We start from the raw sequence: 21,818 nt of genomic DNA, 5'->3' as shown, positions 1-21,818 counted from the left end.
TGTGGTGCCAAGTGGATTGGTTGGCACCTTTGCCCTCCTAGAGACAGTAACAGGGCCCTGGGGTACTGTGTGGGAGTGACTATCACGTAGGCTCCTCCAAAGCCCTGGGGCTATCACACCAGCCCCCAGAAACAGCCAGAGCCAGTAACTACAAAAATAAAAGAGTTTATTTCCTATCCAAAAGTGAGCCCAGGGTGGTGGGTGGTAAAGGAGAGCTGGAAACCAGGGTGCGTATTCGAGAAGGCCCTGAGTGAGACCATGTTGGAAGGGGGAGAACAGGCATGGCTGAGGTCTAGGGGTGGGGAAGGGGAAGGAGTGCTGCTGGGACTGTCTCAGGTTGCTGGCAGCAGAAAAGACCACTCTCAGTGCTGGCCTGCAGAGAGACAGAAACAGAGATGTGGACAGGCCCCAGCCCCAGGGGTAGAAATAGATATTACTTGACCTGAAAAGCACCCACTGGGGCAAAGGAACCTGGAAGCACACTATAAGGCAGGGATTACAAACTCAGATACCAACAGAGATCAGATAAAGAATTCAAAGGAGGGAAGCTAGCTAGATGTCAGGAAATGATCAAGGAACCTGGGGACTGCAAAGCCGTGGAGGATGCAGGCCTCATCCAAAGAGGACAGCTCCCCCTCCCCCCCACTAATTATTGCCAGGTGCAATGTTGGTCCAGAATTGCCAGATCTCTGTAATTTGTTTACAGAAGCTGGAATATCTGGATTTTTTTTTTTCTTTTGGCTGTGCTGGGTCTTAGTTGCAGCATGTGGGGTCCAGTTCCTTGGCCAGGGATTGAACGGACCAGGGCCCCCTGCATTGGGAGTGTGGAGTCTTAACCACTGGATCGCCAGGGAAGTTCCCAGAATATCTGGATTTTTATGTGAACTTTCCTGATTTTGAATATGCCAACTCATTCATATTTTGGAAAAAAAAATACTGTGCAAGTCAAAGAATACATATCTAGGGTCATTGGTTCATTTCCTATGTGGGCTGTGGAGTAAAGTGAGCCCCTCCACCTTGGACTGATGCTGGGAGCCCTAAGAAGTCTTGGGTTACTCAAATGCCAGTCAGGGGACTTCCCAGTGGTTAGGACTCCCATCTCCAGCAGAGACCTGGGGGCTGGGACAAAAGACCTCACAGCATCACTAGCTATCTCCACGCCAGAATCCCTTGCTGTAGACACCAAGATCCTGCCTGCTCTTTCCTCAGTCTTCATTTCCTAGGCTGGATCTGGGGCCCTTCCCCTACCCCACCCCCATCTCTACCTGCCTCCAGGTCCTGGGGAGAAAGCCAGACATCTCATCTGCCCAGCTTAATGGGCACTGTGGTCCATCTCATGCCTGTTGGGTTCCACGGCCTCAGGTGGCTCCCCTCACAGAGGAGAATAGAGGAAGGTTTGGGAAAAGGGAAGAGTCACAAGTGACCAGACTTGGTTAAAAAAGGTCAGAGAATCCAGAGCCAACCAGACCCGCTGGTGGCTGCTGACCCAAGGCAGGAGGCCAAGGGGCCCAGCCCCTCCCTGGATGGCAGGCAGCAGCACCCACCCCAGACAGGCCTGGGCCCGTGGCCAGTGTCAGTGGATCGTGTCTGACCTGGACCGGAAGTTGTGCCTCATGAGGCTTGAGTTCGGAGGTGGGGCCTCTGGCACTGGGGAGGGTCCCAGAGGGTCAGGCTCAGAGAGGTAGGGGGATCGTACAGAGGGTCTCAGGTTGGGGGGGGCAGCCCCCATCTCTGCTGTCCCCACACTGGCCGGGCAGTGGACCTCAGCCCGAGTAGTATCGTGGAGGCCAGGTGGTGGTCCGGACATATAAGGAGAACTGCACGGAGGCCTCTGAGGTGGGCAAGGAGGGTGTGGGGGCCAAGCCGAGACTGTTGGGTGGCCCGGGGGACCCAGTCTGGCCTGCAGCAGGCCCATCATGTGTCGAAGTTCCTGGCTAAGCTGAGACACTTCTCGGTTGAGACGGGAAATCTGTTGAAAACACATCAAATTGTCTCCCAGGTGCCACAACAGTCATCACCCCTCCTAGGTGCGCTCCCCTCCCCAGTTTACAAAGGGCTTTCATATCCACTCTCTGCTCATGCCACCCTCCGAAGAAGAAGACAGGACAGGGGTTATTTTTGTCTAGATGTAAATACCCCAGCCTCTTTCCAAAAAAGGATTTGGGACGACAGCTATTGCTATTCCCACCCCCTCACCCCTGCCACGCACACACTTTTATAAGATGTAGAAGAATGTACTCAAAGAGGCTACACAGCTGTGAAGTGACAGACTCAGGCTTACTCTCAGGTGATACATCACAGGTGCTCAAATGTCTATTCAGCATTTTTCAAATTTCAGGAACTACAGAATCAACTGAAAAACTTGTCAAAATGCCGATTTCTGGGCCCCACCCCAGACATTCCAAACTGGTTGAGGCCCAGGAGTCCGCATTTTAACAGGTTATCTGGATAATGATGCTGAAGCTGGGGGACCACTGGTCTAGAACTGCCAGCTGAAGCAGGACTGACCTTGAATCCTGCAGAACCAGGGCTGGTTCTGCCCCCTGCCCCAGGCCCCGCCCCACCCAGGTGCACCCCTGGGGATGCCTGATGTTTATCAGAACCCAGGGAAGGCCCATTCCCAAGGGCTGGGCCTGGCTGCGCTGTGGATGTGGCTTTGAGATCCCTGAGGGGGAGGGGGGAGACACGATCTCAGCAAACAGGACCTGGGCTCTTTCCCAACAGGATTCAGATGAGAGGGTCCAGGCCCCCCAGGTTATGCCCCACAGTCTCTGCCCAGACAGGTGGTGGCAGGGAGGGGAAGGAGACGGGGAGGGAAGGACTGGAGCACGTGACTTGGTGGGGGTTGGGGGAATGGCCCCTGCAGGAGCAAATCCCTTGTCAGTGGAGAGGCCCTCTTTTTCCGGCCCGACCTCCTGAGTCAGCTGGAAGGCAGGGATGCAGCCCTCCCTGAGTACTTACAACCCGCTAAGGATCAACTGGGCACGTATGTGCCCTCATCTCATGCATACGAGATGGGAAGAACTATCTCCCCATTTTCAGATGAGGAGATTGACGTCCAGAGTGGTTGTGGGGCTTGCCCAAGGTCACACAGCTAACATGAATATCTGAAATCAGGACCTTGGCTCCAAACCCTTTGCAATGCTGTTCTATGAGGCATATCTTTGATCCCAAGGTTGGAGGAGAGGAACGGACCCCAACTAACCTCCTGGTTCAGTCTGCAGACCTTTTCCTTCACCTCCTCAGCCTCAGGGGCAGCTTCCTGGCTGGGCATGGGCCCTGCAGACAGAGTGGGGAGAAGGGATGTTGGGTTAGTGCAGGGAGCTTGAGTCTGCAGCCTGGGCTGGGCCCTTCCTGTCACTGGGCACACCAAGAGCAAGGGTAGAGGAAGCTCAGGATGGGGTCAGGATGACGGGAAACCCAAGCTCCTCAGGCTGATTTTGAGGCCATACCACTTCTCCAACAGCTCCCCTGCCTCACCCACCTACCACCCTCCCCCAGCTCTAGGCATGAAATTTCTCCTTGGAATCTGAACACAACCACTCTTCATGCCTATGTGCCTTTCACCAACTGCCTTGTTCCACAACTCAAACTCCTACCCACCCTTTAAGGCCCACCTCAAGTGTCCCCTCCTCTAAGAAGGAGAGTTAGAGGCTCCCTCCTCTCGCTCTTGTCTCGGTCATGGCTCTTAGCACTCTGATCTGGAACCATTCATCTGAGAACACAGGTATTGCCTCCACTAGACCGGGCACTTGCTAAGTGTGGGCCAGGTCTGGTTCATCTGTATGCTCCTAGCAGAGCATCCGGCAGCTGGTAGACCCTTACTATGTGTGGGATGGGTGGATAGATGGATGGATGGTGGGTGGGTGACTGTGAGTTGAAGTCCACTGTTGGCCCTTACCTGTAGGAGGGGCCTGCGAGCGAGATCTAGGGTGCTCAGGCCTCCTGCTGAACCGGAACGTAGTGGCCTCTGCCGTGCTGCCAGAATCCTCAATGCCATCCACTATCCTGGGATGGAGGCAGTGGTCGTCAGTCCCATGGGCAGAGAGTAAGGGCCAGAGCAGGGCAGAGCAGGCAGAGGGTGAAAGGAGCTGCAGCACCAGGGAGCTGGGGAGGAGCAGCCGTCACAGAGGGGTGGGGTTGCAAGCTGTGGTGGATCAGGAAGGGCGGGGTGGAGCACTAGTCAGAATGCTAGGGACAGAGCCCAGAGAAGGTTCTGGAAGCCAGCAGGGGTATAGGGAAGGCAGAGGAGGCTGGCATCTCACCGGGGACTGAGGTCCGGAGGTCCAAAGGTTCCCAGTGGGGGAATGAGAAGCTGGGGGGGCTTCCAAGCAGCAGAGCCCCTGGGGGGGCCATGAGGGGAGGGGCTGTGGCCCCGGCCAGCCAGGGCAGGGGAAGGGGCTGGGGACAGGGAAGGAGAGGAGACAAGGGCTGAGAAAGGGGGCAGCTCCTCCCCCAAGAGGCTGACCAGGGAGCCCCGGGGCCGCGCTGGACTGAGGTTGGGCAGCAGGATGGGCCGCCGCGGCCTGGGACCACCGCCAGGCTCGGCCCCAGCCTCGGCCTCTGTGATGGATGGCTGGGTCTTGTCTGAGGAGGAGCCCAGGCTATCCGAACGGGGCTGTGGGCAGAGGACGCGGCTGATGTCACAGGGCAATCGACAACGGGCCCCTACAGTGAGCAACAGCCTCCACTGGCATTGCTGCCCCCCATTGCCTCTCCTTTCACCCTGCAGCCGGGCAGTCAAGGAAAGATGCGTCCACCCTTGCGCCCCCCCGCCCCTCCCCGCTGCATGCGATTTCAACCCTACCCAGGAAGGATGCATTTACCTGGGAGAGGCGAGGGGATCGGGAAAAGCGGCAAAGGCCCTGCGGGGACACAGGGCGGTTCTGGCTGACTCACACCTCCCCATTCCCCCGGGGTACCACCTCCTAGTCCTGCCCACCAGAGTAGTGGGGTTGGAGAATGTGAGGCCTTTTTGTGGAATTGAGTCAGAGACACCCCCAACTCCAACTCAGACAATTCCTGAGTGGCAACAGAAGTCTGGAAAGCAGTAAAAGTCCAAGGTCTAGGGTGTAAACTAAAGATCTGGCCCAGAGCCTAAACCAAAAACAGGCCCAGGAAACATTTGCTGAGTGGAACAGAGGAAGCCCCAGGGGAGGAGACCCAGTCCAAAGTGGGAGGGAACTGGTGGAGAAGGAGCACATGGAGGGGATTGTTTTCAAAGTGGGGGTCCTTTGAGGAGTCTGGGGCTTCCCTAGTGGCTCAGAGGATAAAGCATCTGCCTGCAATGCAGGAGACCCGGGTTCGATCCCTGGGTTGGGAAGATCCCCTGGAGAAGGAAATGGCAACCCACTCCAGTATTCTTGCCTGGAGAATCCCATGGACAGAGGAGCCCACGGGGTCGCAAAGAGTCGGACACGACTGAGCGACTTGACTTTTGAGGAGTCTGGATTGAGCAGAAGGGGGACCAACAGGAGGTGTGTCAGTTGAGTTGGAAGTAGTGTTGGTGAGAGATGGTCCATGGGGTTGGATGATGGTCCATGGAGTAGGGTCAGTGGGTTGAAGATGTTAAGTATGGTGGGGCAATGGAAGGGGTGTCCAGGGTTGAGAGATGATGTTTTCAGGGTGGAAGGAATTCATGAGGCTCTCTCTGGGGCTGGGGCAGGGTCTACTTTGAAGGAGGTGAACTTGGAGGAGGTAGAGGCCATAGGGGTCTACATACATTGGTCTCAGAGCCGTGACGCAGGTTGAAGGTGAGGTCCCGGGGTAGGCCAGCCCGGAAGGCAGCTCCATACTCAGGATAGAGCCTCAGGACCTCGGCCAGCCCTTGGCTGCTCAGTTGCTGCAGGCCACAGTAGGTGAGTGCCTTCACGTCAGCACTGGTCTTCAGCACACAGCTTGGAGCTGTGCCTGACCCAGGCTCGGGGATATCTGCCCCAATCAGGTCTCCTTTTCCTGTGGGTGAGGGATAGGGACAGTCAGCTAGGGCAGAGGGACCCAGAGGATATTAGTGGATTCGTGAGAGATGGTCAGTGTGTTTGAAGGATGGTTGAAGGTGGGTCAGTCAATGGAATTGGAGGAAATAATCAATGGGGTTGGCAGGTCGGTGGAGAATGGCTGGTGAAGTTGGGAGACAGTCAGTTGGGGATGTCAGTAAGGCTGGAGGAATGATCCATGGAATTGGATGGTCAATACAGAATGGCCAGAGAGGTCAGTTAAAGGGTAGTGGGTCAGTGGAGTTGAAAGTTGATGGAGAAGGGTCAGGGGAGTTGGGAGACAGTATGGTGGGAGAGTTGATTAGGGGAAACAGTCACTGGGGAAGGGTTGATGGGTTCAGGGGTGGCCAATGGGATGAGGTAAGGGTCTGAGAGGAATGGTCAAAAAGGGATGGTGGTAGGTAGGTGCTGGGACTGAGAGAGAGTACTCCTTTGCCAGAACGCCAGCTATCCAGTCCCTAGATTCCTGGCCCGTCCCAAGGCCTTTGGGGGAAGGATCCGGGGTACGGAGAAGGTGGAGGTGGGATCCTCACCCAGGATGGCCAGCACCATGTTGTCACGGAGCACCTCCAGCGAGCCGGAGCAGACGTAGTAGTGAGCCTGCAGGGCGTCCCCGCGGCGCAGCAGGTATTCGCCAGGGGCACAGAATGAGGTCTTGATGTGCAGGGAGAGGGCCCGCAGGCAGCCTCTGCTCGCTGCTCCAAACAGCGGCAGCTGCAGGATCTCCCGATTCAGGTGCATAGCAATATCAGCTCTCAGCTCGTCTGGGAAGTCACGCAGTAACTGCATAAGGGGCAAAGGTCATTCTGGCCATTTTTTCCCCCCCGGCAGCAGCTACTTGAGCTCTACAGATGTGTTGAGCTGTCTTCAAGGACAGAGACCAAATTACCCATTTCTGACCTTCAGGGAGACCTCTGTGTGTCTCATCTCAGTTTGACCTCCCAACCCAAGTCATGGGGCAGAGACTAGATCTTCTGTCTGACCACTGCCCATGGCCACACACACTGGTCACACACACACACATCCTAGTTACTCAACCTCGCGTATGCACGGACCATCCCTGGTGGGTCAGCCTTCAAGCCAGGAGACTAGAAGTCAGCTCTGCATAAATCCCTGTGGGCTCTGGACAAATCCTTTTCTCTCTCTAGGCCTCAGTGTCCCCATCTGTAAAATGCAGGGTTACACTAGACCTTGGATGTTAGCAGTGACCTCTTGGGGGCCGAACTTAATGTTCATGGTTCTACCCTCATCTCCTGGAGCCCCTTGGCCACTCAGGCTTGCTGACCTCTCCCTTTTGTTCCACTTGCTTCCTTCAGGCTCCTCTTCCTCAGCCAACCTACTTCCTCAGCTCTCCTCTTAGTTTGTACACTCTCCCTGCATCATAGCGACCAGCTCCACGACTTTCCCCACTCCCTGTGAGTCTGGAGCCCTACCTCCAGGTCCAGACCTGTGTGTTCAACTACCCATGGGGCAGCCTCCACCTGGATCCCCCACAGGCATGAAACCCTCATCATGGCCCAACCCTGACCTCTCAGTTTCACCCCTAAATCCAATCTTCCCTGGGTAATGCCTCCATCCCACCCTTTGGCTGAAGCCAGAAACCCAGGAATCCCTTTGAGCTTCTTTCCTGCAACCAGCTGATCACCAAGTCCCAAGGCTCCTGCTCTCAGAAATACCTCCTGGGGGACTTTCCTGGTGGTCCAGTGGATAGGACTCCACACTCTCAATGCAGGGGGCCAGGGTTTGAATGCCTGATGGGGGAACTAAGATCCCACATGCCACAACTAAGCCCGCAAGCACTCCTGCACCACCACAACTTCAGAGCCCATGCACTTCAAGTAGAGAATCCTGTGGACCACAACAAAGACCCAGTGCAGCCAAAATAAATAATTTTTTAGAAAGACTTTCTGGATCTGCGGGTGACTCCTGAGCCTAAAAACGTGGTAGGACAAAATCTAAATCCAAGGCCATCCCTGAGTTGGGCCTGCCCTCCTCCCAAGCCCCTCTCTCCACCCTCTGCTGCTCCCTCCTCCGCAGTGCTCACACACCCTTTCCTGAAAGCTCGCTGAACTACTTTCAGTTCCCTGAACTTGTCCTGCTCTTTGGCGTCAGTAGTTCCAGACCTGTGTTCCTACTGCTCTTTCTGCCTGGAATGGCCTTCTGGTAGCAGGCCAGTTTCCTTCTTGTCCTTCACGATGTTCACTTTTCTGTGCCACCTCCCCTGACACTTTGAGTTTCAGACACAATGATGGTGCTGCTGCACCCACTCTCTCCAGTAGAGTCCCATTCACTGCGTAACTCTTTGCTTACCAGGCTGTCTGCCTCACCAGGCTGCTGTCTCCCCGAGGGAAAGGGCTGGGGGTAATCCTCCCCAGGACTCCTGTGTCCAGCACAGAGGCTGGCTGCAAGCAGATGCTCGACCATGACATTAGCCACGTGTAAAGGAAAAGGGATGTGGACTCTGGTAGGTGTGTGTCCTTGTGGACATCATTGCGTTTCCCTGCAGCCCATTTGCTTCCATCCCAATCCCTGAGAGGACTCGACCCCATTCCCCGCTCCTGCACCTCTGCGCTGCAGGTACAGGGCGCCCCCCAGCCACGCACTACCTCGTTGGCGTCAATGCCGCTGTTGACTGCCCAAGTTGTCTGGAAGTACTCGAGCATGCGCTGCTTGAGCGGCCGCGGTAGGCGGTGCACACGGATGAAGTCCTTGAGGTCCTTCATGCGGCTGTGGTAGAGCGAGCGGCGCGAGTACATGCGCTGGATGATGGCCGTCACGTTCCCGAACACCACGGCGTGCATCAGCGCTGTGGCACGCAGCAGGCAGTCAGGGGCGGCCACCCCTCCGGGCTCCGCCCCCCACGCCCGCCCTCCACTGCGAGCCCACTGCCCTGGACCAGTCTCTGAGCTCCTGGGGACGGGAGGGAAAGCCAGAGGGCCCCTGAGTGCCTACCTGATGCCAGGTTCTGGGTTTGGGGCAGGGAATAGCAGGTGGTCCTGAGACGGGTCACACCCGATGCTTCTCTCATGCCCTACCCCATTAGGTCATGAACTTGAGCTTCCCATCCCTTTCGCAAGCAACCCTCCAGTTGTTGGCCGTTCCCCGCAAGGCCAGCATGTAGTGGGTGCTGAGCAAACATCTATAAACGAATGTTCTCCCAGTGTCTGGTCGTGGGTGGACACCTTGCCTTCTCTGGGCCTCAGTTTCCCCATCTGCACGCTGGGCTTGGTAGGCCCCGCCTCACCGCCTATAAGCATGGTGCAGATGGAGAAGATCTTCTCGGCGTCAGTGTTGGCGCACACGTTGCCGAAGCCCACGCTCGTGAGGCTGCTCAGCGTGAAGTAGAGCGCGGCGATGTAGGCGCTGCGCCGCGATGGGCCGCCGGCTGAGCCGTTGACATAGGGCACCTCCAGCCGCTTGCCCAGCTCGTGCAACCAGCCTAGCGGGTGGAGGGATGCAAGGAGCCCCGGCTGCGCCAGCAGTGGAGAATGGGGTTTCCCTGAGCTGTCTGCACTTGACCTTGGGTGAGGGGAGTATTTACAGAGGTGAGGGGAGGTTTGCACAGGAAATGTGAGGGGCAGCCGGTGTCTGGGCCTCCCGGCCCTGAAGTGGTTACAGTTGCAGTTCAAGGCTACCAGCTCCCTACACTGCTGACTGTTTAGGGGCCCCTTCCATTCTCTAAGAGTTTATAAGTGCTTCCTGTGCACGAGGAGCTGGAACTTGATCGCCTATTTGATTGCATGTTTATTGGAGGGATGGAGGAATATGGGGTGGGGGTGGGGTCCTGATTGGGGTGGGGGTGTCAGCCTGGGGGGCCTGCCTGGACAGGGCAGGTGAATGGGTAGTTGGTGAAAGCCTAGGGGTCAGTGGCTCACCGATGTCCCAGAGCAGGGGGTCGTTGGCCTCCATCTCCCGGCGTCCGATGACATACCAGACGCAGGCCATCCAGTGGGCGAGGAGTGCAAAGACCGACATGAGCAGTGTGAGCACCACGGCGCTGCACTGCGAGTACCGCTCCAGCTTTTGCAACAACCGCAGCAGCCGCAGCAGCCTCACCGTCTTCAGCAGGTGCACCAGCGATGTCTGCGGAGTGGGTGCAGCAGGGGAGGCCGTCAGCAGGCCCCCCAATGTTTCCCCCTCCCCCAGGTGCCCTGGAGCTAGGGGAGGCTGCCTGAGGAAAAGGATCCTTGCTGTGCTGAGAAGGTGACCAGGAAATGCAAGGGGGACAGGATGATACCAAAACTAATCATGGGGACTTCCCTAGCGGTCCAGTGGTTAGGACTCTGCACTTGTACTGCAGGGGGCAACAGGTCCTGGTCAGGGAACTAAGATTCCACAAGGCATGCAGTGTGGCGACCAAGACAACAGCAACAACGCAACCCTAATAATGGCTAACAGCAAGTACTATGTGTGTCAGGCACTGGGCTAAATAACTGTAATCCTCATAAAAACAGACTTACGCCTTCAGTCCAATTCTCATCACCATTCTCAGTGTGCAGATGAGTATGCTAAGGTTCAGAGAGGCTGGTGACGTGCTCAAGGGCACAGACCAAGGTAATCATGGACTGGAATTCAACTCTGAGTTGACACCAGAGTCCATTTTGTGCTATACTGCCTCTTAGCACCTTGGCTGGTAAAAGGGCAAGTCAGAGGCAGGACAATAGACATAATGATCTCTGGTCCTTGCTTAAAGCCCCCAGTGTCTTAGGTACAATCAGCTGTGGACAGGGGAAGGTTTAGGGACCTCATCCCTTATGGATCAGCTACAGCTGGGATGCTGAGAGAGGAGAGCAGGGTACTTAGACTGTGAGGCCCCAGCCCTTGCAGGGTTTGCTGTGGGTTGCTGAAGTTAGTCAGGGTCCTGTAAAGATTAGCTGGTATTAACCATGACTATTTTGGTTGTGTTTTGATAAGCCCTTCTAGTCTTGGACATGATGCGCAGGTGGGAGTTTATGTCCTCACTGCTCTGGGTGGGGCAGCCTGGAGGCTAGGGCTGAGGGCTCTGGGGTAGCACATGAGGAACTTTGTATGAAGGCCCCTCACTGTCCCTTCAGGGGCTTCCAGGAGCATCCCCCTTAGCCCTGGCCCTACACAGCTCCTGAGTCACAATTTTAGATAAAGGAGTTGGAAAGGAGGTGACTCTGATCGACCCTCTCCAGAGTTTAGGAGCTTTCCAGGGAGCTCAGTGGTAAAAAATCTGCCCACCAGTGCAAGAGACTTGGGCTCGATCCCTGGGTCAGGAAGATCCCCTGGAGAAGGAAATGGGAAACCATTCCAGTATTCTTGCCTGGAGAATTCCATGGACAGAGGAACCTGGTAGGCTACAGTCCATGCGGTCTCAAAGAGGCAGACACAACTTAGCTACTGAACACGCACTCCAGGGCTTAATGCCTGCCCTTAGCTCTCAGAGCTCCTGACTCCAACCTTGAGTTCTTCAAGGCTTCCCCTTGTCACCTACCCCTGGGCCCTACTCCCTTGGGGCCCTCCTCTCCTCGTTGGACCAGGATGTCTCAGGCCTGGTTCCTTCAAGTCCATGGCTCTGCCAGTGCCTACTTAGCCTCCATCTTTGCTCTGCTTCTCTCTAGCCCCAGCATGGCTCCTCCTCTCTCCTCATGCCAGGCCATCCACTCAGGTACGCTGGTTTCCTGGGAAGCAGGGTGGCATGCTGGAAAGAATTCTAGACTGGGAGTCTAGGGACCTGGTTCTAGTCTCTTGCCCGCCATTGCTAGCTGTATGACTTTCAACAAGCCACTCAACCTCTCTGAGCCTCTGCATCTACCTCTGAGAAAGAGAGATATGAGAATCTGCCCTGAAAGGTTACTGTGAGGTTCCTACGTGATGATGTGTGAAAGAACTTAGAAAACTGTAAAGTGCTCCTGAAGCTACCAGAGAAGGGGGGACTGCCTGGTGGGCAACAAACCAGGTGGGATGCACCCAGGGGAGAAGTGGGGAGCTCCACTTGCAAGGGCCAGAGCCTCAGGGCAGACACACCCACATGCACGTGTGTGGGAGCATGCACACACGTGTACACAGCCAGGAGAAGAGGCCCACAGCCCGTTGGCGGCTAGTTAAATCCGGCTGCGTGTAGGTGGTTTCCCGCTATAGCTGAGTGTGGCAGGCAGAGGAGCACACGGGGAGACTGCTCTCCACCTCCCCACTCAAGGGGGTCTGGGGACACAGGGTGGGACTCCCTCTCCCTGGGCCATAGAAGACCTAGCATCTGCCGGCTGGGTGCAGAGCTGACCACTGAGGGCGCCTCCAGGCAGTTCTGGGACTCTCTGCATCCAAGTTCGCCCCGCAGCCTCTACCTCCTCATCTTGGCTTGCTACGTTTCCCCTAAATGTTCCCTCTCCTTGTCTCCCGCCAGCTGGGGCCTATTCCGTCTAGGGTCTAGCTCAGCTCTCACCTCCTCCCTCGGGAACCCTTCCTAGACCACGCCAACCTCTGCCCAACTGCCATGCTTTGGCTTCCTCGCAACAGCCAGATTTCAGATCATCTTTGTGGGAGCCCGTGTTCCAGCCTGGAAGTCCAAGGTCGGTTGGTTCTGCGTCCAGCCCTTGCGCAGCACTGCCTGGGCCCCATCTTGCAGTCCATTCTCCTCTTCTGCTCCTGCTGTCTCCACCAGCTTAGCTGCCGAGTGGCTGAATCCTTATCCCTCTCCTCCACCGTGACCATGCCTTACACAGTGCTTTGCAGACAGCTAAATGCTCATCCGTTGTTTGTTAAATAAAAATGTGAAAAGTGCCACTCATTTGGCTGCAGACCAATGCCGCCTTGGTAGCCCTAGTTAGCTTTTCATTTGTCTCAGCTTCCCTCAGAGACTGTGAGCTGAACTCCCCAAGAAGGCAGACGCTCTTGGATCCTTCTTGGTTTCTAGTGCTGGGCTCTGCCCATCACAGACGCCTGGCAAATATTCGCTGATGACTGAGTCTGGGACTGAGGTGGGTCCCTTAATGGGAGATGCTGTGTTGAAGTTGCCAGGCTAGGCTGCAAGGCAGGACAGGGATCACTCACCACAGTGATGTTGAAGACGTAAAGCAGGTCAAAAGGTAGAGCAGCAATAAGGTCAACAAAGAACCAGGTGGCCAAATAGTGGAGGCCAATGGAACGAGGAGCAGAGACCACCTGGCCAGACTGGGACACATAGGTGGTGCGGAAGTTCAGGATGATATCTGGGGATGCAAGAAGCTGTTACTAAGGGACCTTGGCCAAGGTACCTTGGGTAAGACTCAATAGTGTTGGAGGCAGGAATGGGGATGATGGATTGGGCTTCAGACTGGTTCTTAAAAGAGGAGAGGTCTAAAGGCTGAAGGCTCCAGGGATCAGGGGCAGAGCTCATGGACCATGAGGACATAAAGACCCAGAAATAGGTGGGCTCTAAACATCTGGGTCCGGCAAGCCCAGGATGAAACGAGGCTTGGGTGAGTGGATCCCTCCACCCCACCCACCAGGGTACATGGGGCAGAGGGTCTAACCCAGGATGAAGAGCATCTCCACGGCAATGTCGCTGACAAGGGTGTGTCGGGATGTGATGGGCGTGTCGTCATCACCCGAGAAGCAGACGTTGTAGGGGACAGTGACCGCAACGTAGAAGGTGGCAAGGAGGATGAGGCCGTCCCAGACGGCCTTGGAGACGCTGTAGTGGAGGAGGAGGCAGCGGGACCCCCCCACGGAGGCCACCTTGTATTCGGGCACTGATGGCTTTGGCTCAAACACGTTCTAAGGGGAGAGGGGTGGCGGTTGGGGACACTTGGGGAAAAGAGGAGCCAAAGCTGGGGGAGGGACAGGTAAGGGACAGGGAAAGGGGTGGAGTGAGCACTGCCAGCACAACCACAAGAGGATGTAGAATGTGCAGGAGGTGGGGGTTGGCAGCTGACACCTGATACGTCCTTCCTCTGCCAACTTACTGCTCTTTGGAATCACACGTTGTGTGTGTGTGTGTGTGCACGCACAAGGTTTCTAAGGCTTGACCTTTACCCTTCTTGAGAAGGTGATTATGACCAGTCAGACAATGCCCTAGCTTGAGGGGTCACTAGCTTCTCCCTCAAGATCCTCTTGGGTTCTAGGGATGCAGTGGAGGATAAGTATATCCCAGGGGTGAGGGGAGGCTGACATGGCATACCCCATTCCCTGTTGCCATAACAGTCTGCTCAGAAGGTTAGAGACCCATGGCTTCATCAGGGTCCTAGAAGTGGTACACAGAGTCAGATGCCAGACCCCAGTGGGGGCTTTCTCCCTGGGACCACTAACGTGGTTTCATACCCCCCATGAGGTAACCCTAAGACCCAAAGGTGGGTGATGTAATTCCTGCTAGAGCCCCACCTTTGTGGCATCATCAGAGCAGCATAATGTCAATCACAAGGAAGCAAGGAAGAGGGGTATGAAAGGATACATGGGGGAACACGGGATAGAGCAGAGAGCCATACGTGAGGAACAGCGGACCAAAGAACAAGCCACTCGAGGGAGATTGGACAGACAGGGAAACAGGGACACAGTAGCAAGGGTGCCTCAGAAACATGTCTGGAAGATGTTGGGGTGGAGGTTGGACTCACATTGGTTTTCATGCCTCCCTGGCCCCGGCGGCCAAAGTGGCCAGTCAGTCGGTGTAGGACAGTACGGCTCTGCCTCCTGGCAGATCGAAGTCTTGAGCTGGCTCCCCTCCTGCCAAGGGAGTTTTCTGTTGGGAAGAAGGGTACGGCAATAAGTGGGGGCACATCCATGATGCTGAGTAGGGAGAGGGCTTGGGTGCCCTTGGGCAAGGGCTTCTGACCATTCATGCCATCTCCCCAGAGTTGCAGACTTGAGGTTACCATGATTACTATCGCCATGGCCTCTTGGGGGGCCAAGTCCTGGGCCTCCGCTCTGAGTGATGTCCTTGAAGGAGAAGAGGAAAAGTACGACCTCCCCCATCTCATTCTTGATGGGCATCATATCCAGGAGGCACCAGAAGGCTGAGCCTGCAGATGTGGAGAGGTAAGAGGAGGAGGGTGAGCAGCCCATGGCATCTCCTTCTCTCTCATCCCTCTTTGTTCCTGGGCATAATCAAAGGGCTTGGCTAAGGATTAGAGCTGGAAAGCCCAGAGATTTTGTCAGCCATCTCCTTCACCTTCCTGATGAGAAACCCATGGCTCAGAGAGGGTCAGGGATACACTCAGTGTCACACGGTCAGCTTGTGGCAGTGTGGGGACCAGCAACCAGGTTTCCACTCTCCCAGTGGACTCTGGGTAAGGTCTGGGGTCTGGGCAGGATGGCAGGGCAGGCCAGATCCCCTCACCATCCTTTCTGTAGAAGCAGATTTCAGCACGGTGCTCCTGATGGCCCTCCAGAGCCTTGTGCAGCCTCTGCAGGGCTGGCTCACTGGTCTCTGGACCGTAGAGGAAGCGGCAGCTGCAGGTTTTCTGCATGACCTCAGTGCGGCCGTAGCCTGTGAGCTCGCAGAAGCCGTCGGAACAGTAGACAATGGGAAAGCCCCGTGGGCCCTGTGCGTTAGCCAGCAGGAAGTTGCTGTCTGTGGGAAGAAGGGGTTAAGGTCAGGCCAAGGCCAGGAGGGGAGCTCAGTTTCCAGGTGAGCCATACCTCCCCCAAGCTGAGGTCAGAGATCCTAGAGACAGGAGCTTCCCAGGTTTCCATGGGATTCCTGGATCCCCTTTGGGCTGTCCTGAAATGAGAGTAAGAAGAGATAGAGCAAAAGGACAAGGACTTAAGGGTGGCCTGGAACTGGGACAGGGTAGTCTAGGGGGTTGGAAAAGGAACTCCAAGAGGTCATGACTTCTGCCTTGAAGCTGATGAGCTGTTACTGTAGGCGGCAGCACAGCATGGTGAGTGAGGGCATGGGCTCCAGCAGCCTATCCCTGCCACTTGCTGACTGCATAACTTTGAACAAGTTAATGAACTCCCCTGTGCCTCAGCTTCCTTATCTGAAAAGTGAGGGATTATATATATTCCTCAAAAGGTTTGGTGTGAGTTACATGGGTTACCTGGGAAGAGTAAATCCTGGCACATAGTGTTACACTGAGAAGGTGAAATGATGCCCCACATTTGCCCAGCTTTCAAAGCACAATCCATAGCTGCTATCCTGGATAAGGCAGAGATTCTGGGGTTATCACACCCATTTTATTGATAGGAAACCAAAAAGCAGAGGTTATCCAAACTCACAGAGTTTATTGTCCAGTCTCCTTTGTGTAGGGAGGAAGACAGTGATGAATAGCATCCTCATTCCCTGCCTTCCAGGAAAAGTCCTCTTGTTAGCATCCCTTAGCTAAGTTCAGGGGGTCTGTCCCTGTTCTCAAAGTTTGACAGGCTTGAGCAATGAAGTTGTGGCTCCAGCAAACCCAGCAACAGAACCTGAGCTGGCTTCCCTCCAGTTCCACTGGGTGGGAGGCCTCAGGGGGGGTCGGTAGGCCATCTAGGGACAGTCTCAGCTGAAGGAAGGGATCTGAGAAGAAACCAGTCCTGGGGTGATAGGAGAGGTGAATGTCTGGGGATGGAGCAGCTGATGGGGATACTGAAGGTGTCTGGGAGGTGCTGGGCCCTGGGCAAGCAGCCTCCTTCCATCCCAGGTCGGTTGCCCGGGTGATAGGCACTATGGAAACAAGGGAGGTGTGTGTGGGGGCTGGGTGGGGAGGCGGGTAGGGCCCCGGCGGCTGTTTCCTTCCTCAGGTACCGCTCCCCCCACCTTCCAGATCTCAGCCTGGGTGTCCGAACCGGGCAAGGGGAGATCGTTCAGTTTCAAAGTAGGAAAAGGGAATGGCAGGAGAAGAGGAGGGGAAGCAGGATGGTGGCTGTCCAAGGTGCTGAACCTGGAACTCAAGCTCGGTTGGGAGGGCAGGCAGTTCTCTCCGTTACACAGACCACCCCCTGCCTTCCTGCCATACCTCCCCCAGACAGGGACGCGCTACAATTTGGGGGTGCGTGACCTTAATCCAAGCTGGGTCCTGCAAAAGTTTGACCTTTTCTATGTCTCTCTCTCTTTTATTTTTTATTTTTTCTGGGGAAAGGAGATGCTGCAGTCGTCGGGGAGCAGACCCCAAAGCACCTGGCCACTTCGTCCCACCTCCGCGTCTTGGATACTCCCATACACGCCCCCAGCAGAGCCCTGCCCGAGAGTGGGCGGCTCTCAAGGACTCCTCCGCTTTGCTGCACAAAGAACCTTTCCTGCCTCCTGTCACATACCCCCAATCTTGGCTGCCCGCACTCTTGGTCCTCTCCGCGTCTCCCCTCCCAGGGCGCTGCCAGTCCTGCTGCTTTACTGGGGCTCTGGGAGTTCCTAGACCCTCCTAGCCCATTCTCCTCGCCTTGGGTCTCTCTTATCATATTCGGGAGACCCACGCGAGCGCCAAAGGAGACTTGACCTCTAGCTCAAACCCTGAGCTTCAGCCTCCACCCCACTCACGCGTGCCGTCGAAGCGGGTGGCGATGGTGTCCAGGAAGGTGTTCTGCGGGGCCAGCAACCCCTTCATGACCGGCATGGCCTCGGGGCGCAGATTCCAGGCGCAGCGCTGGGGGCGTTCAGCGCGGCCGGGCCGGAGGGGGCGCGCTGCCGGCGGGGCCGGGGCGCCCCATGCGCCCGCCTGCCTCTTCCCCTCCCTCTGGGCGCTGCCGCCGCCGCCGCCGCCTCTCTGTTCCAAACCCAGTAGCTTTCCGCTTGTCTCGGCGCCGCCTCGGTCCCCCCACCTCCCAACGGGCTAGGTTCTTTCCCTAGGGCTCGCCCGGAGCCCGCCACGTGGCCCCAAACGGGGAGGGGCCGCCAGCGACACCCTCACTCCCCTCCGCTGCCCTCCTCCGGGTGGGGAGCGGCCCACGCGTGTCTCTCCCGCAGAGAATTTGAGACACGCCCACCCGAGGCCGAAGCGCCAAGGGATGGGGAGGGGCTTGAATGACAGACACGCCCACCTTCCAGGGTGGCCACGCCCCCACGCGTGTTTCCCTGGCGGCTCCTTGTGTCTCCTCCCCTCGGGTTCCCCCTCTTGCCGCCCACGCTGGGGCTCGTGTCTGGTTCACAGCGCCGCCTGCTGGAGTTGGGATATCTCGCAGCAACCTCAGCTTCCTGCGCTCCAGTATGAGACAGCAAGAGTTAAAGAGGTTAGTTTTGCCGCTGGAGGATCGATGAGAGGGCAGGAAACTCAAATGCTAGAACCTTCACTTGTGCCTTAGTTTGCATAGGATACCCTGGCTAACTCTGCCTCTCACCTCAGCAGGATGGATGAAAAGAGCTCTGGAGTCCACTGGGTAGAAATCCCAGCTCTGCCGCTTACTAATTGTGTGACTCAGCCTCCAGCAGCATCACTTTCTTTACCTGTCAGATGGAGCTAATAATTTTTACCTCGTATGGTTGTGTGAATTTAATAGCATAATGCATATCGTTGGCACACAATGTGTTGGAGAGCAATTGTGTCCTTATTCGCCCCCTCTTCCTATCATTCTGATTTAACCCTCCTTCTCTCTGCAACCATTCAAGTGGAAGAGAGGTTGGAGGTAAATTTGGGGCTGAGAAAGATGGTTTCAAGGTGAGCAGTCAGTTTATAAATCCCCAAAGTGCACCGGTGGACTTTGTTCTTCATTTTCCCCAAAACGAAACCAGTGCAGCAAGAAGGATCCAGGTGAGACCAGACACGGGACTTTTCACTATGGAAGCAGAAAATTACTGTGGCAGCTGAGTGTGGTGGCTTAGGGTGGCTGCTTCCTGGGAAAAAAACAGCTAAAGCCAATGACAAAGGGAAGATGGACTGGGGAGAGGGCAGGCTAGTGCTCCTCACCCTCACCCCAAATCTGAGCCGGGTGTTATCTGGGACGTTATATGCTAAAAAGTGCCACATCTTTCTGCACCCCTATTTCTGGGTTTTAGTTTCTTAGGGCTGCTGTAACAAAGTGCCACAACCTGGGTGACTTAAACAACAGAAATCTGCTGTTTCCGTTCTGGAGGCTGAAAGTCCAAGACCAAAATCACTGCAGAGTTGGCTCCTTTTGAAGGCTTTGGATGAATATTTGTTGCATGCCTATTTTCTAGCTTCTGGTGGCTGATTGGCACTTTTTGGCTTGTAGATCCATCGCCCAGCTCTGCCTTCATGTTCACATGGATTCTCCTCGTGTGCATTTGTGTCCAAATCCCCCCTTTTTATAAGGACACGTCATATTAGATTAGAGGCTCACCCTACTCCAGTATGATAGATTTTTTTTTTCCCCCCAGTATGACTGAATTTTAACTAATTTCATCCACAAAGACTCTATTTCCAAATAAGGTCATGTTCTGAAGTGCTGGGGGTTAGGACTTCAAATTAAATGGGGAAGGGGAGGGGTTGCACAATTCAACTTGTCACAGGTGTGTTCCATTGAAATTGCTGGAAAAATCTTGCCTCATCCCTGCTTAAGAACTTCTCCTGACTCTTAGCTACCTACAGAATAAAGTGCAAAGCATGATGATCTCACAATCTGGGCTGCACAAGCCTAACCGCCTCCCCTTCAGTGCCTCACCGCTCCCCCAAAAGCCCTATCCCACACTGTAGCCCTCTGGAAGATTCCTGTTGAACCTCATATTCCCTGCCTTTTCGGCGGGCGCGGCTCCCTCCTTCCCAGCCGCATGGCGCTCCTCTGCTTGCACTTTCCTCCGCGTCTCTCAGGAAAGGCCTGGCGATTCAGAATGACTGGTGGAGCACCGAGGACCGTGTCTGCCCCCATTCTCCCCTCCTAGCACTCACATATGCGGTCCTCTCCGCTCTCCAGGGACTTGCACAGTTTCTTGCCCTAAGAGCGCCCACCCGAGAGTGGTTCAAAGACTCCCAAACCGAACTCTGGGTTTTCCGGCTCTTTACGGTTCGAAAGACTCTCCCGCCCCCTGGAGGGCGGGACGCGACCGCACAGGGACAGAGAGCAGCCGCACTAACAGAGGGAGACTTTATTCCCCTTTTCCCTGCGAGCTGACACTTTTTTTTTCCCCCTGCGGGGGTGAGGGAGGGGCCAGAGTAGGGCCAGGACTGGACCCGAGCGAGAGCTCAGACCCCGGACCGTCCCCCAGGTGCCACGGACGAGGCGGCCTCAGAGGGACACCGGCGGCCCGAGCAAGGGCGCAGCGCTGGCTCTGCGCCTGCGCGGCGGCCCATGGTCAGGATGCCGGCCGCGTGGTTGCCGCTGGCCTGCAGGAGGCGCTGCAGCCGGCCCTGGAGGCCCGGGGGCCCGGGCCGCCGCTTGCCCAGCGTGAGGATGCCGGCCGCGTGATTGCCCGCGCCGTGCAGCAGCTCGTAGAGACGGCAGGAGCAAGTCTTCTGACGGCAGCAGTCGGGCAGGGGCTGCGCGGCCGCCCCGGGTGACAGCAGCGCTGGCGGCAGCAACAGGAGCAGGAGCAGCAACGTCACGGTGGCCCAGGAGACCTAAGGAAGGCGGAGACCGGGCGCTGAGCGTCGCCCGCGTGCCAGCCCCTACGTCCGGGTCCTGCCCAGCTGGCTCCGCGCCCCCTCGTGGCCGGCGCTTCTCACTCGCTGTAGCCTGGCTTTCCTGCCTCTCTGTTCAAAGCTGTTTGACGGGCTCTGTCTGCCACGACTGAGCGACCGAACTGACTGACCTTAAGATCCAGCAGAGCATCTCCTCCAGTAAGCTCTTTGAAACCCCCTGGGCAGAATGAATCTCTCTCTCCTCTGGGTGCCCTTAGTCCCTTGTACCCTCATTAGAGCGCTGACCACTCCATTTGAAACAAGCATGTCTGAATCTGCCCCAGAAGTTTATGGAGACTTTGCTCAGGGAAACAGAAGCCCCGTTTATCCGCTCCTCCTCCCCACAGAGGGCAAACACGGGAAAATCAAGGACTGGCAGGATCCAGATTGTTGCCTGATCCCTTGCAGGGGAAACAATTCTGTGGGTTTGGACCCGTTTCCTACCCTTTCATGGGGCACAACGTTGTCACTTGTAAACTGGGTATTAAGTAATTCCTGCTGTGCAGGGCTGCTGGGAGGATGAGATAAGATGACAGGCGCAAATTGCACCTGATACATAGTAAAAGCTCAATAAACATGAACTCAGGAGAACAGGGCACAGTCCAGTGTTAGCTAAGGCAGATTCTCTGTCAAGGGTCCACCCTGCATCCTGCCTCAGAACCCATATAGGAAAAGACACTTTCAACCTTCCTTCTAGCTCCCGGAGCAAGCATTCTCACTGTCCCCGGTCTCATTGCCCCTAAGTCACCCCTCCATCCCTGGGTCTTTACCTTTGTAGAGGAAGGATTCATGGTGTCTGGAGCTCAGAGTGGGGTAGCCGGGAAAGGTGTCATCTGCAGTGGTCCAAATAGCCAGGAACTTTGAGGCTGTCAACTGCAACCCACTAGCAGGAGCCTGGGGTTTATAGTGCTCAGAGGTGGTAGGCGGGAAGGGGGGAGAGATGGGTGCTTGCATCTACTCCGGGAACAGACAAAGGCAAATCTAAGATTAGCCTCTCGCAGGAGTGCTGTCTCCAGGCTGGGCCCCAGGAATGACCGCCAAGGCGATCAGAGTCTTGAACTGGATCTCTGTGCCCCTGGTCCCCCGCTTTGTCTGTCTGCCTGCTCCGTGGAGATGGGGCGGTCTCCAGGCACTAATGAGGCCACCTTTCTCCTAGGAATCTGGGAGCACAAAAGAGGTCTTGCCTGGGGGCTGGCGTGGGACAGTGCCTAGCGGGAGCTGCTAATTAAGGGCAGGAAAGGAAGCAGTCATGAGACCCACCCTCCATAGGATGTGTGTGTCTGGGGGAGGGCAGCCAGGCAACAGCCTCTCTCCCCTGCTTCTGTCTCTGCCCCTGGGGCCTTTATGCTTCAGGGCCTTCTTCCTCTGTGGAAAAGGTGTTTTAGCTGACTTTTCCTCC

The 21,818-nt window shown here is 56.1% G+C and overlaps 2 protein-coding genes across 2 annotated transcripts; both read right to left on the bottom strand.

Moving 5' to 3' along the window:
- Window positions 1-149: 149 nt before the first annotated feature.
- KCNH4 (potassium voltage-gated channel subfamily H member 4) lies at window positions 150-17,464 on the bottom strand. The gene is made up of 16 exons (XM_040245245.1): window positions 17,389-17,464; window positions 15,271-15,504; window positions 14,807-14,953; window positions 14,549-14,673; window positions 13,472-13,715; window positions 13,011-13,168; window positions 9,872-10,079; window positions 9,241-9,435; window positions 8,603-8,802; window positions 6,530-6,779; window positions 5,723-5,955; window positions 4,827-4,865; window positions 4,266-4,618; window positions 3,902-4,008; window positions 3,206-3,279; window positions 150-1,969 (listed from the first exon to the last, which is right to left on the bottom strand). The coding sequence occupies exons 1-16, from the start codon at window positions 17,462-17,464 to the stop codon at window positions 1,574-1,576; spliced, it is 3,039 nt and encodes a 1,012-aa protein (XP_040101179.1). The 3' UTR covers window positions 150-1,573.
- Window positions 17,465-19,984: 2,520 nt separating this feature from the next.
- On the bottom strand, window positions 19,985-21,210 carry HCRT (hypocretin neuropeptide precursor). Its single transcript, XM_040245364.1, has 2 exons — window positions 21,190-21,210; window positions 19,985-20,359 (listed from the first exon to the last, which is right to left on the bottom strand). The coding sequence occupies exons 1-2, from the start codon at window positions 21,208-21,210 to the stop codon at window positions 19,985-19,987; spliced, it is 396 nt and encodes a 131-aa protein (XP_040101298.1).
- Between the last annotated feature and the right edge of the window lie 608 nt (window positions 21,211-21,818).

Source organism: Oryx dammah, unplaced genomic scaffold (genome assembly GCF_014754425.2).
Source record: "Oryx dammah isolate SB20612 unplaced genomic scaffold, SCBI_Odam_1.1 HiC_scaffold_8, whole genome shotgun sequence".
In the NCBI taxonomy this organism is placed as follows: Eukaryota; Metazoa; Chordata; class Mammalia; order Artiodactyla; family Bovidae; genus Oryx; species Oryx dammah.
Note: the sequence above shows the minus strand (reverse complement) of the source record. Positions and strands in the feature narration are given on the sequence as shown.